Source organism: Wasmannia auropunctata, unplaced genomic scaffold, assembly GCF_000956235.1.
Source record: "Wasmannia auropunctata unplaced genomic scaffold, wasmannia.A_1.0 LD335986.1, whole genome shotgun sequence".
Classification (NCBI taxonomy): Eukaryota; Metazoa; Arthropoda; class Insecta; order Hymenoptera; family Formicidae; genus Wasmannia; species Wasmannia auropunctata.
Genome location: NW_012026904.1, coordinates 264855 through 281051, shown reverse-complemented (window position 1 = coordinate 281051; position 16197 = coordinate 264855). Strand labels below are relative to the sequence as shown.

Below are 16197 nucleotides of genomic sequence, written 5' to 3'. Positions count from 1 at the left end.
CGCGGAGCTGCGGAGAGAGAGAGAGAGAGAGAGAGAGAGGGGGGAAGGAGAAAGAGAGAGAGAGAGAAACAAAGAAGAAAGAGTGGGAGGAAATAAGGAAGTCATCGCGATAGCGAAAAAACATGACAAAGCGATAAACTTATAGAACTAGGTATATATGGCACTAATAGTGCGCAAATGAATATTCGAATATTTATTGATGTAAGTTGTCATTTGTCATATATTGATTATACACACATGTATACATATGTAATATTTTTAGCAGAGTCTATCGGGACGTCTCGGTGTTAAATCTCGAACTATGTTTATATGTTCATGCACTTTGAAAAAAATATTATATGCATATATAGATGATATATATTGTAATATATTAATATATTATAGCATGCACGAAGAGAGAATTTCTTTTTAAAATTTACCCTGAAAATCATGTATTATAATCGTTCGTGGGACAACATATATATTAGTATTTTGACAAATTTTATGTGATTTTCTCTGATTTTTTACTGTGCACTACAATAAATTTGTTTTGTTATATATATATTTAAAAAAAATAGTGATAATCTCTTTCACATAAAATTCGCCGAAATGCTATGTTGTCCCACAATTAACATGATTTTCAGGGTAAATTTTAAAATAAAATTCTTTCTGTGTATACATATATATATACACATGTATTTAATATAAAATATATCGAGTTAAAATTTTAAAGTCGATGGACATGAAAAAAGGCGTTCACTCATGTTCGTTGCTACGTTTGCACGTGGGGAAAACAACGCGACAATGACTCATATACGAACGATTAAATTTAATTTCGTGTCTCTCGGTGTGCGTGTCCCTGTATATGTATGTGTGTGTTTTACGCACGTGCATGATTCTCAGAAACAAGCGAGTGCTGCAATTTTTTTGTCTGATATTTATAAATTGTAAAGACTCACGGAAAAAAAATTTGCAGCAAATGTAAAAAGAGATTTTATTGTAAAATACATGATTACAGATATCTTATTCTTCCATTCTTGTGCAATTAAGAGAACGCGAATTGGATTACCAAGATATTTTAATTAGAAATAATAAACGCATTGCAAAAATACTTCGCGATGTAAACTTTTTATTAAAAATACACTTCATATAGTGCAATGCAAAACACATCATATGTAGCAAAAGTAATTTATTACGTACACTCTTCTACAGGGATAAGTACACTGAGAGAAAAATTTTTGATATTTATAATTATAATTACAAAGTACTATATAATTATGAATATTACTACTACAATGTTAATAATAATAATTATATGTATCATTTTATCAACAAATATATGCATAATGGATATCAACAAAAACAATACATTATAGTTATTGCCATAAAAATGGTTGCATATTATTTAAGTTTAATTTATAGTCATTTTTTGGGACCAACCATATTATATGGTTGGCCCTAAAAATGATTATAAACTATAGTTAAATAATGATAATTGCAAACATTTTTATGGTAATAACTATAATCTATAATGGTTTAAGTTTCAGTTCTATAAATTTGTTGATACCAACTATATATATTTGTTAATAAAATTAGACATATAATTATTATTAACATTATATTAAATAATAATTATAATTATGATGAGTACTTTAAAATTATAGTTACAAATCATAATTATGATGAGTGTTTTGTAATTATAGTTACAAATACCAAAAATTTCTCTTAGTGCAGAGATATTTTAATAAACAGAAATAATAAACGTATTGTCGCAAAAACACTTCGCGATATAAAAATTTTATTAAAAACACGCTTCATATAATGCGATGCAAAACATCGAATGTAGCAAAAGTAATTTATCACCCTTCTTTTAGTAACGTGTTCATGCAGCATATCAGATCAATTATCAGATCAAATTATCAGATGCACTTCCTATATCCTAATGGAAATCCCGATCGACCGTCATCTAGGAATGTAACGCTGCTTCCGATGCGTTTGATGTTCGTATGGCGCTCTACATAGTCTGGTAACAATTCTTGATTGATTTGGCCAAGTAGCACGATAAGGAGATTCCTACTAGCTGCAACATTAATTTATCCCATCCTTGCATCAATAAAACGTAAATATTTCTGGATGAATATTTATCGGAACTTCAAAACACTACGACGCAACGTTCGAAAAAAAATCCAATATAATACTGATGAAAGTACCTGAATTACACCAAGGCCTATTCCGACACCTGCTATCTTGGCCGCGTGTCTCTCTGCGAAAATCGCGAACGCTTCCATGCATCCGGTGTGATGCAGGCTCAGCGACGTCTCGGTGCAGTTCGACGTGCCGATAGCACCTATCGTATCATCGCAGCACGACATCGGAATACCCGGTCCCGGTAATTTTCCTTCCGTCAACCAATCGGTGGCGTTGATCGTGCCACAGCATTCGAACTATAAAAGAAAAATTCACGATTAACATGCTGAAACACATCACACAAATACAGAGATGTGCAGTCCTAATGAAATTCGTGCATATTTATACATACATTCCATGGCACGCTCACGTATATATAATGTACATATATCCTCTCTCTTTCTCGGTGTGGTGTGTGTGTATGTGTCTGTATGTGTGTGTGTGTGTTTCGCTATCCATCGTATAATAATTAAATTATTTATATTATATGTATTATATATAATATATTTATAAAAATTTTGTATATATAATTATATATTATACATATTAAATATTTAAATATATTTATATATATAATATATATACATAATAATATATATGTATATACATAATAATTATATGTACATATATAATATATAATATAATATATTATATATACAAAATAACATATATTATATATATTATATATACATATATAATATATAATATAACATATATAATATATATACATAATAATATGTACATACATAAGCATATATGTTTCGTAGATCGTTGAGAGTGGTCAAGGAAGCCGGTGAAAAATCGATTTATCCCGGCCCCTCGTGGCGTGCACGCCAGCTACCACACGTACGCATACACACAAACATATATTATACACACGAGAAATTAGAGCCCGGTACTGAAATTATCCCTGTCGTCTGTCGTCCGCGATATCCTCGCGACGACCGGGTCGCTCCCACGACTGGGGAAGACGCGAAGCGCGAGAAACTTCTATAACAAAGGCCGCCGTCGGGAAAGGGGGAAAAAAGCAAAACCACTTGTGTGGCTCGTCATTTTACGAGGATATTACGCGATCGCGCGTATATATGAATGATAATTGTATATAAAATTGCGCGTTACGTCTCGTTGTAGATTATCCCAGACGACTTTGATCTCCTGGCTGTCGTTGTATTTGGGCATCGTGTCGAGCATCTTATGCTTGGCAATAGTCTCCACCTGCGCCCTCATCACGTATCCCATGATGCCGCCTATGATCTCCAGGAGGAAGATCCCAGCCAGAAGCGTGCAGAACTGCAAACGACAAAGGATCGTCAAAAGGAATTCAAATTACATTTCGACAGATTTCTGACAATACACGATCATCTCCAGCATATAATCGTTACGGATATTCTGGGATAAACCAGTTGCTATATTAGGTACTGATGTACTTTCTTTTTTAATCTATCTAGGAAACGCGATAGGAGCTAATCTAATCTCGAGGCTTATGAAATATATATCTCTCGCCGTGCGTATGCGTCAATTTTTTAAAGCAACGCCGGAAGCACGCCCGCCCTCGTCTGCGTGCGAGGGAGAGTATAAATTTTCCCGGAATAAGGGCCGGCGGTGGTGGAACGGGGAGGACACACACATGTCAATTACATACCTCGCGCACAAAACATATGATCCATTACGTTATGGAAACGAGGGGGAGACGGTATCGTGGATGGACAGACTTGTGGCCGCGCTTTTTTTTTCGCATGCGTACAGGTCGGTCGAAAACCCGCGCGACGACGCTCCGTATATTCGAGAGATCTTAATCTCGAATTAATTCGAATACACCAGCGTCGAAAGTAACGCCGTGAATGTTCTCGAGTCACGATAACGGTCCGCTTTCGTTGCACGCGGTATACGCGTCATGATTGATTCTCGTCGGTGACGCGCGTTCTCGATCGGAAGCGCAATCACCTGGGCGAGCTCCGCTCCAGGTACGGTCGATCGAACGAGGCGTAAATCATTTACGTTCGGCGAATGAACGTCATATTTTGAAACAGGCTGTTCCTCCGCGGTTGTAAAAGGCGCACGGGGGGGAAGACACTAGGCGCGATGCGCCTGCGATAGATTCCTGGACAGCCAAAATCGTCTGCATGTCGAGAACAGATTTTGCAAAATTTCGGACAAATTTTGTTAAAAGGAGGACTGCAGATTTGATAGAGGATCTGGCATATACAATGCTGCTGGCAGAACGCTGGCGAACAATGAATATTGCGTCAAGACATGATGGTAGATTAAATAGAAATTCAATAATCTTTGACATACAGTTGCAATGCGGTTTGACGCAGATTGGCGGCAGAAATGAAACAGAATCTGCGTTTGACAGATTCTGCACGAACTTTGCCGTCAATCGGCTGTCAGATTATGTCAGCGGGCTCTATCGATAAAACACAATCTTAATGCAAGTACAATTGATGCCAATTTGCTAGCAGTTTCCGATCCAATTTACTGCCAATCTATGTAACTGCGTGCTGCAGACGGTTTGCTTACCGGATAGCTCGTTATCATTGTTATTATCGATTTAGCCGAGTAATGATTATTTGCTAATTAAGCGTCAAAATACATACTGCGACTCGAGCCGCAGTAATAAACGAATGCGTATGACGCAACGATGAGATTTTTATCTTGACTGGAAAAGAATTCTGAAGTAATACGCGATAGTATATACGCGATTTTTAAGTCATAAAACAATAAGTTAACAATAAGCGCACAGTTTTTTTTAACACGTGGAATGAAAGGTGAATAATTAATTTATTTATGAAGAAATAAGCGTAATCGAAATGTGTATATTAAATAAGAAAAAAATATATCATCAAAGTATTTACGTTATAATCCTTACCGTTATAATCATGCAATAGCTTTCGCGAACGGCTCCGCAGCATCCGAAGAAAGCGATGATGAAGATGATGGAGCCCACGGCTATGAGAAGAGATGGCACAGAGAAGAAGCTGTTGTCAAGGAAATGCTGATAGTTATAGTAGACTCCATGGATGACGGCGCCGATCGATAGCAGCACTATTCCTGTAATCTGAGGATAATTCACGGTGATGTATTTCCATGGATAAAATAATGGATCGGGAATACAATCCGTAATCGGATCGATCGCGCAGTAAAAATCGACAACAATTATATAATGATTTCATAACGATAAACAATGATTTCGCAATATTGCGCAATCAGTTGAATAGCGCAATTGTTTGTAATTAATGTGGCACGTAACCAGCGTATCGATAGATTTGAAAGAAATGAGCAGGTTTATCTCTTTTGTCACGTCAACTTTATAGAATTTTACGTCCGCGTACGGTATGTCGTACAAATAGGAGGGAGTTGCCAACAGCTGCGGTGTCCGAGCGGTTAAGGAGATGGACTTGAAATCCATTGGGTTCTACCCGCACAGGTTCGAATCCTGTCCGCAGCGAATTTTTTTTTCTTCCTCATTTCGAATAGAATGCAATCGTTCATACATAGTAAACCTACACTTTCAATGAAAAATGCAAAAATGACATTTTTTTTAAATTAATTACACCAGCAATACCTGCAGCAATTCAATATTAAGCATCTATATAGTAAAAGGAATAATACTCTCGTGATATATTGCGCGATCAATTAAACCAACAATTATATCGAAATTACAATCGGAAAGAAGCATTAATCCAAATAAACCTTCATAAAAAAAATGGAGAAACAAGTGTGCACGTGTGCAGCGCAATATTAATAACGTGTCTATCATTAAAACCGATAACGCGCAACGTTCATTTCGAGCATGTTGAATAACCGTTTAAAAATGCCACTATTGAACTGTCTATCTTATCCTGGCTTCTACGCAATACAAACGACATATATTTCCGGGAACACGAATTTTATTTTTAATAATAAAATTATTTTAATCGATAATGCTCACAGATAATTACTTAAGGGTTCTCACCATCCCTGAGGCCTTAAAATGATACCTAAGTTTGGGATTTTTTTGTGGGTAAATAGATAACTTTATTTAAAAGCTGTTTAGAGGACATTGTTGTATATATATAAGAAACCAAAAAAATGTATTTTTATTTTTTTATGCACAAAATGACGGCACATAAGAAAAATAAAAATACATTTTTTTGGTACTTCTCTCAAAGTATCATTTTAAAATCTCAGGGGTGGTGAGACCCCTTAATACTGAGCACGAGCAATCTAATTAGTTCATAAAACTAACTGAAATTAAAAGATGCCTGACTCTCGCCTCATTCTACAGCGGCTACAGCATGTAAAAGTCAATATTCGGTGCAATTGCTTTCTGTTATCGATCGCACCGAGGGTGGCCCTTCGTTTTTAGCGTCACGCTGTGCTCGAAAAAATTGAGAAGGAACGCAGATAACGCGATAGAGATTCTCGGATATGTCTCTTACGTTCGTCTATTTCTTTTCTTGTAAGATTTCTCACAGTGATTCATCTCACGATCTTCCCCGATGAATGTGCTAGTCCACTCGATGAATAAATCATCGATGAACGTTTAATTAATTTCATTTCATATCAGACTTACAACGCACTTAAATGGAATCTGTATTTGGACGCAGAAACATTTCATATACGGCATGTCCGGCATTTTCATTGAGAACCTGCGATTAAAGATTTAATTTCGATAATAGCGAGCCTATATATTAATAATTAATTAAGGAAAAGTCTACGGCTGCGTTGTTATTGATATTAACATCGCTATATTTATCAACTGCCATTCATTTTCTATATACAAAAATCGATTATACGTTTTTCTGAATGCATTCTACTACTGCTTCGTATCGCAGTGATTTTTCAGATTGTCAATACAGTGTTTTTCCACTCGGATTTCCAAACAAATGTTTGCTGTGGCTAATTTCAACCGGCAATATTTACCTACCGTATACACCAAATTGAGAAGTATTCAAGATAACTCAACGATCGCGTCATCAAAATGTTAAAGGTCAACACAATGAAATATAATTCACAAATATGCGGGCATCATACATGCTCCATATTTGTTAATGGCATCCGAATTAAATTTCACGTTTCAATTTCATGCTTCCGCTGTATCTCAGCAAATATTTGCGGACAACGTGATTTATGTTTGCGCATAAATCGTTTAAATCCGGTTCCTGTTGAGCCACGTGACCCTATTGACGCAATCTCAAGATCTCAACAATGTGCGCACTTCAGTGTGCATGACTGACTGTTGACATTCGCGAGACACGTATAGAAACAAACATAAATCAAAATTGATTAAGATATACTATTGAACGCGCGTTTATTGCAGACAATTCCGGCTAAAATAAGAGAGCTAAAATTTAATTGAAATTAACTTTCGGCTAAAATTTGACTTCTCAGCTAAACTAAGAATTGATAAGAAGCTGAGAGCTTAGCTCTCATCTAAGCTCTCAGCTTGTCATCGATTTTTTTAGCTTTTAACTTCTTATCGATTTTTTTTAACTGCAACTATTTCAACCAACCTTAGCGCTCGTGATAAAAATGCTACAAATTTCAATTAATCTTATTTAATATTCACTTTATGGCTTTACAAACGCATTTTCGTAAAAAAAAAAAATATGTTTTTGTTAGGCTTCTGACATACGCCTGTCGATCGTAATCGTCGGCTTTCAACGGTCGCGCTGAAGCGTGTCGATATGACGGCTCGATAGCTCGCGGCGCAATCGAATCGCGCGGGTCCACGCCAGCTCATCGTTCCAGAAGGAACGCGAGATGTCGGCGACGACAGCTGATCGTCGGCCGCTTACACTTACCACGAAGATCAGGTTGAAAAAGAACATCAAGTACTTGATGGTCTTCGGTGCCAGACTCAGCTGCGTCGTCGCCATTGTCGGAGAATTTTGTCGGTTATGATTTACGCACACGCGGTTCTCTCTCCCTCTCTATCTCCGTCTCTCTTCCTCTCTCCTTTCCTCCCCTCTCTTTCTCTCTGTCTCCCTCGCGGAATTCCTTCGCACGGGACAATCTGCTATCAAGGGCGAGTCGCGAGCGGTACTGCGCGACTCCGGAGCAACGAAAAACGCGGCGAAAAAAGGCCCCTCAGCTACGAGAACTCGCGTTCCGACGGGTGGCGCCGATGTGCATGTGCCGAGAGCAGCGTTACACGTATGCGACACACTCACGACTGCTACTCGGCCGCTGCGTGCGTGCCCCGTGTGTGTATATACGTGCGCGCGCTCGTCGTGTGCGTATCGGCGCGACACGGAGACCCGCGGAGACCGGTCGAAATCTCGCTTCAACGGCAGTAATTCGTTCCGAAATACATCGACGTCGGCGGCGAGCTGTTGCTGGTACGGCACACGTGTACACCTGCCGCCGATCCGTGCGTGCGCGCGATTGAGGTTACGAAACTCGAGAGAGATTTCTCGATGATTTTTCGATCAAATATGCAGGGCGTTTCGCAACGTGGATTCGTGCACATTCCGATGAACGCTGATCGTCGAAAACAATTTCTTCTCGAAACCAGAGTGAGGCCTGATTAATGAATAAATAAAATGAAAAGATGCTTTAAACGAGTTGCAGCTCGGAAATGCAAACAGATGGAAGTCTAATTTCTCGATTAATTTCAGGCGGAATTTATTAGTTCGATAACATTTGCGCTTCAAGAGAATCGAAAGATAGGTATATGGATAAATAATAAACGTCCCATTAAACTTCGGAAGAGAAAGGCGTTTCAGTTTTCAACAAGCAATATCGCCAAAAACGCTCCGGATAAGATGCAACGCGAGTCGCGACTCAGCGGGAATAAATACACCGTTACGGAGCGAAATATTGGATTATAAACATATCGCGCTGTATATTTTTATATTCCATCTTAAAATCATTTTGCGTTTGCCAATATATTTTAAGATTCGCTCATAAACATGCTTTACGGCGCTCTGTGAAGCTCGGCAAAAGCTGTCCCCCGCGAGGAGATAAATTCTTCGAGAAAACTTTGCGAGAAAAGTAATAACATCGCTCGAACGCGGTTTCGTTTCCGTGTTTGTTTTGCGTACGCGTGACGTGTCTTCTTCGCGGAAACTTGATAAACGCGTACGCCAACACGACGATACCTCGACGGCCTCCGTACGTAACACGCCTGGGTTCGGCCACGTCGTTAGTTATAGACCGTAATTGAGACCATTGAGGCGTAGAATATGGAGCAGATCCTCTAACGTGGCTAATATAATATTCAATAACCGAGTGCTCAAGGGTAACACTTGACACATATCTCACCGCGCGCGTCCCCGTAACGCGAGTTATTACCCGTCGCATGATCGGTTAATGATGCCGCGATCAATCTGTGACACAAATATCCGTTTACATTATCTTCTGGCGGGCTGCCCTACCATCGTGGAACAAAGCGGGGCAAAATCGGGCCAGATACGTAGGTATATATACGTGTGCGTATACCAACTTATATCTTGCCCCGCGCGGCGCGTATTGTTTCGTTGCTGAAAGCTAAAATCGAACAAGTAGGTATATGGCTTGCCCATATCGTCGACGATTGTTCCGACTGGCGCCGAGATAAATGTAAGAGTTATTTTTACCTTCCCTTGTGAGCTCCAGCGATATTGTAATGTAAGAGTTATTTTTACCTTCCCTTGTTATTCGCCCGGTGAGATATTATATTTACAATTCATGTTTTGAAGCTTCCAATTTCGATAGAAGTTTCTTTTTTTCGCTTTTAATATTAATTGTTACGTCAGAAATATGATGGCACGGTATATATGTATACGTGTGGTATGTAATAATATATGATTTTGTTACATGGATTCAAACCACATTGAGGCAGTTAGTCACGTTGGAACCCAAACGATCTGTATTGTCATTGAAATGTAGCGCGACGGAAACATTTGTCAGCGTCTATAGACATAACACGACGTTGAAGTTCGAAAAATTATGTAACAAGACTATGAGATGATTAAAAATGAAGAAAGATGAAATTAAAAAATAATAATAATAAATTAGAGCAATAAGTAAAACGAGGAATAAGCCTTGAAAAAATATGCTCGGAACGTAAAAACATTTTTATATTAGCAAGAAGGAAAGAATAATAAAATTTCTTATAATGTTAATTTAAATTCTTTTCCTACATCTTTCCGCGAAAAGTCTTACTCAACATATAATGCAACATATCTAAGTGTTCGATAATTCTCTCGTCTAAGGCCCGTTCTACAATACGTCGTATGTCGGGTCATAAGCCGTAAGCCGTAAGATTTAACCAATTACAATCGAATATTCTTCTTACATTCAACTGTGATTGGTCAATTCTTACGACTTACGGTTTACGACCCGACATACGACGTATTGTAGAACGGGCCTAAGCGTTTCTCCCGCTAATAAAATTTCCCTCTTGTTTGAAACATTTCTAAAAAAAGGCATTAGGCACTTAACACTGCTCTCGCTTCGCGCGAGCTAGCATTATGCGGAAAGAATTACAACGGCTTCGCTGAAGTATCTAAAAGTTTATAGTTAGACACTGAATTGAAAATAATTACGTTGGACCATCTAAATAATTACTGGACATCCTAAGTTGATCGCTGGAGCTCACAACTTTTTGCAGCATTATTATTATGCTCGAGCGCGTCCTACAGAATTATTTTGATGGTCCAACATAATTATCGGATCTGACCTAATTTCCGTATACTTCAGCAAAGCCGTTCTTTCCATCGTGTAATAAAATCTTTTTTTTCGCATGGGCGCGGCTTTGTACGCCGCCGTAAATGCTTCATTTGACCGCGGGCCGGCAGAAATATAGTAGTACAGTTCTGATTTCTCTTGCGTGTTGTAGTAATTACGTGTAGAACCCTTGCGGTTCTTCTATAGGGACGAAAGACGGAGAAGCGGAGTTCGCGACTCTCCTCGTGATTGGATTGCTCCTCCAATTCTCCTACGTCCGAAGGGTTGTCTTGTCTATGGCGTGTCGCGGAGTGCTTCGACGAGGCCGTGTCCCTGAGGCAGGCCTCGAGCACGCATGCTCCGGCCCCGCGTATTTTATATTCATGTATATTTAGCTACCGTGGCCGAGGGTTGTGCACGGTCTGACGTGGCCGACATCTCCCCGGCGCGCGGCGCGGCACGGCGCGACGGCGACGCCGCCGTACGCGGTCGCACGCGCGCGCTTCACGCAAGAATTTAACGCGTAAACCTGGTCACTCTCGGAACGAACGCGAAAGCGAAATTCGCAGGGACGACTGATTTCACATCCAATTTACGCTACTTGCGCTACGCTATTATTGTATCTCGCTGCATTGAGAACGCGCGCGACTCATCCTACCCGCGCGCGGTCACGTCGCTTTCATTTTGCAATTCATCTATCCGCCTGTTAAGATCGTCCCATTAAGAGCGAATTAAACGACCGCGTCTGACTGATTTTATTATCGTACCTCTTTCCCTCCCGCTCGATCAGTTGGAACCGCTTTATTCCCCGCGGAAAGGAGAAATTAACGGGACACATAATTATTACAACTGCAGTATATTACGACTCTGTATTATAATTCTGCTCTTGTTTTTTAATAGGTCCAAGTAAGTTATTGCTATGTATGAGATTGTTAGAAGGTGCCACAATTAAATACTATATATATATATGTGTGTTTTTACACACGCACGTTAAGTGTGTCCCTGATGACAAGCAGAGTCCATCAAGCATTTAATATAAACATTACCTTATACGTATATACCCAGGCGTTGTTATATTTAGAAAATCAATAAGCATATTTAGGGTAAATGTCAAGACTAATTCCCACCTCGATGGGGTGCTTTGATATAGAAGCATTTTAATGCGAATACAATATCGAGTTCGAATTATCGAGCGAGGAACAAGAGGCGTATATAGCTCTTCGGCGCGCGTTTCTCAAATATTCCATTTGTGCACACGTCAAGTACATATATTCGAGGCATATCTCTTTTCCCTTTGTAGCGTGCCGGAAAACATATATAGTCACGTGTCAGGTGTGTCATTAATATGCTATACCGAGAGAACAGGAGGTCCCCGACGAGGAGGGCAGGACTGCGTGTGGACAGCAATTGCGACATAATTTCGCCGAGATGAGGTCTGTTACTGTTCGGAAAACAGAACGTCCTGCCTCTCAGCTTTATGATTCCTCGCGCGGAGTCGTAGACCTGAAGAAACTCGCATGTGTGACGTGTGTATTAATAGACGCCGACAGAGAGGCCACGGTATTGAGGGATATCAACATCGTAATTCACGACGTGGGCGTCACGAGAGTCTCTCCGTTCGTTGCACCACGTCTTTTCGTGCTAACGCGCACGTTCCTCTCCGCGTTCCGGGGGCGACTTCGACCAAACAATGGTCGAATGGAACAAGCTGGTTCGAGCTGAACTCCATCCGTGAGTGAGGCCGGTTCACTCGCAAAAGCTATCTGCGTCAAAGACGGAGAGGTGTGCACAATTCTTTTTTCTTTCTTTTTTTTTTTACAGTGGATATTTATAACGATGTAGTAAAAATATGAAATGAATATAATGACGAGGTGACAATCGGGAAGTTTGATGAAAGTATAAATAAGCCGCTATACTTTGTAATGAGTGGACAGAATGAGATGAATTAAATACTGTGTTTAGAAGAGATCCATCGTTTTCATTAACACGTAATGCGAAAAGAATGTATATGAATTTGTAAATATATTATATAAAAAAGCTGATAATTTGATTAGCTTAACAACGTGTTTTCAAAATAATGATTATTTGCAGAATAATCGGCATTCTTTTAAAAACTATGCAATACATTTTTATGACTCTCTATATGAGTCACTCTGTATATAAGTCAATTAATTATTTTATAAATTTTACGAGTTTAAAATTTTGCGAACGCTTTTTATCTTTCAATTTTCTGTCCTATACTATATATACGATTAAATTTTAGATTCCTTTATTAATAACTGGATGTATAACACAATTGATACGTTCCGAAATATTGACAGTGCTGAAAAGCTATTGAAAATCTATAATTCACGTTGTTGCATATATGCCATAGATTTTTAGTACTGTCGGTACATCTGTCGGGGACACACCCAATACTGTCGTCATCGGATCGCCGATCGACGCAGAAGTCGGAAGTTGGTCGTGTTGCGGCGCCGAAAATGAAAAGGAGATATATAGACCGAGTTGGTTGTGACACGCGAGAGACGGAGGACTAGAGTTTCATGTTTCAGGAGCGATCGTATGCGAATCTCGTCGTTCGCGATCGACGATTAGTCCTTCGTCCTCGGGGAATCAAGGACAGGCAGGGATGCATACGCGTATAATAATGCGGGTACGCGCTTTGTACGGCTCGGAATCGTCGATCACGGCTGAGCACGCCATGACACCATCGCCACCCGGAGTGCAAACGCCGTCGCGTCGCGTCGCGTCGTCTCGCGTTGCGTTGCGTTACCTCGCGTTGCATTGGACGGAGGTGCACCGACGACACGCACAGGCTCGTAGCATTCGGGCGACGCCGGCACGTTCGCGCGCGGTCATCGATCATCGACGAGCGAACGTGACGTCGCGCTTACACGAGAGACGAATAATAATCATGAAAAGCAGAGAAGCCTTATTATATAAGGTGATAGGCGAGGCGAGGAGATCGAGAAGTGGACAAATAAAATACCTGTACGTCCGGGATACTCTTAATTATGTTTAATACACGCGCTGTAGTGTTTATTATTATATATAAGCACCATTCACAACAATAAACGCTACGAGCGTTCAAGGCTTTATTAAAATCCTGAACCGTCAAACCTGCCGTCGCTGTTAATAATGCCCCCAAGTCGTTCCGTTTACAAGCTGCAGCTGTACGTATAGCTTCCGCTACAATTGGTTTTAATTTTAATAAATACATGAAGAAACATGCACGATGTGTGCTTAGGGGACAATAGATAAAAGCAGGATTATTTTTAATGAAATAACGTCAAAATAATAAAGATTCCACGGTTCACCAAATTCGCCTTTTCGCGAATTTTCCACGTTCTTTTCCTCATTCTGGAAAAAAAAATGAGATCGCCTCGCCTCGCTCCGGCGAAGGTACGGCCCTGGTCGGCCGGTTGCGCGCGCCTCCTGAGTGTATACCGCGCAACAACAAAAATACATTGTCCGGTGCATTTGACGGCGAGCAGTCGGCGCGAGAGCATCCTGTGCAAGTGTGCAGTTCGGGTCGTTGACGTACGGAGGAAAGGCAAAAGAGAGAGAGAGAGAGAGAAAGGAGGCGGGTCAGTCCGAGACGAGAACGAAAAGAGGCAGCCGCAGCGTTCACCGCTTCCGCAGCGAAAAAAGGCGTTTCATTCCTACACATCTCTTTCGCGGGCGTCCGACGTCGCGTGTCGTATTTATTCAGTGATCCTCGGTACATACAGTGAGAGTGACGAAAATGGTGTCCGGCGGCATGGCTTGCGTCAAGTACCTGCTGTTCTTCTTCAACATGATATTCGCGGTGAGTAACGGTGCACGCCGCGGCCAGGACGCGAAGGGGAACGACGCTCCGCGACCCTCCGTTCCGCTATTCGAGCCCGCTATTCTCGACTTCGCGTCGCCTCGCGTTGCCTCGCGTCGCGTCGCGCTGGGCGGGCGCGGGCTTTGTTATATATTCGATCAAGCCTCTCGCGCAGCATTTGGAGATCGCCTATCTCGACACGCTTTGCTTGTCCAACATCAAAGCCTCGCCATCGCCGACCGGCGGTCCCGCTGCTCGCGCGCTGTCGAGCCTGGTGAATCATTATTTCCGAGACCGCTTCATGCAAATTCCGGGACGTAAAGTATTTTTTTTTTTTTTTTGTGGTTGTCACGGATCGCGCTCCACGCGTTGATTTTTACGTTGACGACGGAGTATTTCGGAGACTGATGGGCGGTCCCCACACGAATTTAACGATATTTCAAATGGGTGCATGATGTTTTGTTTGCTGGATTATCAATGACATAACAGATACGTCAGATTATTTGCATATCGGACGTGTAGTAGGATCGAAGGATAACGGAATATATAGATGCTCGTTGATTACTATCGTCGGTGTCGCGTTTCGCCAGCGTAACAAAAAGTTTCTTACGGTTACGTTGACACGATGCAATCTTGGGCGTATATTGGATCGATATTACGCACGGCTCGGTGGCGACGGCCGGACTCTCTTCCTCGGGATCCTTTCTACTCGTCGCGTCGTTCCTGTGTTAAGTTTTTAGAAGAAAAAATTTTCTACTGTCCGTGTTGATGCGTATCCCGCTCCCTCGTCTAATGCCGATAATCTGTCATCTAATGGCAATAATAATCTAATCGATATTGTGATGGCGTGACCGAAACCGCACCGCGTTTTCTGAATAAATGATGCAAGTACGAGGGTATCATTTCGAGGGAAACTTTGTGTGGTGCTTATGCTCCAGAACCTCGGTGTAAGCGTTATGGATGAAGCGATCGATATTCCCAACCCCCCTTCTCTCCGTCTCCTCTTCCATCCTTCTTTCATGTTTAACGTAATCTAGAGTTCACCCGTAGTCGTACGTGCGCGCGCGCGCGCGACACCATTGCGTATAAAATTTATGATACGTGCGAAATATGCGAGAAAAAATGCGTAAAAAGAAAATTCAAGGCCGAAAAATTTCACAATCAATTGCGGCGTTAATTGAATCCGGTATCCTTCGCTATAGTATCCTCTTTCTACATCTGGCGGGGTATCTTCTTTCATCTAACGATATCTTTATCTGGCAAAGTAGCTTCTGCAGCAGTACAAAGAAAGGGAGCGATCTAATAATAGAATGACGTAAACAAATGTTCAATTATAATAGATATCGATACTGACGTAGTGAAAAAACGTAATAAAACATTTATTTGGATTATTTTTGTCATCTTTCACTTTTTGTCGTCATCTGAAATACGGATATAACAAAAGAACGGCGTTGATCCCTAGGTCTGTTTTCTATATTTTTGAACTGCATTAGCATTTTCTTTTTCGCGTTTTTGCCAAATAAGACGGACTCCGTGTATGACGGAAGAGAGGAGGGGGGGGGCTGAGTCGACAAGGCACACAGGGGATA

General features: G+C 40.8%; 2 protein-coding genes and 1 non-coding gene across 3 annotated transcripts in view; 2 read left to right on the top strand and 1 right to left on the bottom strand.

The window, feature by feature from the left end:
* Positions 1-1760: 1760 nt before the first annotated feature.
* Positions 1761-8319, bottom strand: LOC105454325 (CD63 antigen-like). Its single transcript, XM_011696879.1, has 5 exons — positions 7953-8319; positions 5036-5224; positions 3286-3456; positions 2190-2423; positions 1761-2059 (listed from the first exon to the last, which is right to left on the bottom strand). The coding sequence occupies exons 1-5, from the start codon at positions 8025-8027 to the stop codon at positions 1994-1996; spliced, it is 735 nt and encodes a 244-aa protein (XP_011695181.1). The 5' UTR covers positions 8028-8319; the 3' UTR covers positions 1761-1993.
* Trnas-uga lies at positions 5533-5614 on the top strand. Its single transcript has one exon. It is a non-coding gene; the product is annotated as a tRNA-Ser (tRNA).
* Positions 8320-14250: 5931 nt separating the features above from the next.
* Positions 14251-16197, top strand: part of LOC105454324 (CD63 antigen-like) — a 10485-nt gene continuing 8538 nt past the window's right edge. Inside the window, exon 1 of the mRNA XM_011696878.1 lies at positions 14251-14608. Coding sequence (XP_011695180.1) covers positions 14546-14608 — 63 coding nt within the window. The 5' untranslated portion in view covers positions 14251-14545. The remainder of the gene's footprint in view (positions 14609-16197) is intronic.

Coding starts and splice junctions, on each gene's coding strand:
- LOC105454325 (XM_011696879.1), bottom strand. CDS start 8,027: ATGGCGACGACGCAGCTGAGTCTGGCACCGAAGACCATCAAGTACTTG. Junction 5,225..7,952: donor TTTTCAACCTGATCTTCGTG/GTAAGTGTAAGC, acceptor AATTATCCTCAG/ATTACAGGAATAGTGCTGCT. Junction 3,457..5,035: donor GCTATTGCATGATTATAACG/GTAAGGATTATA, acceptor TGTCGTTTGCAG/TTCTGCACGCTTCTGGCTGG.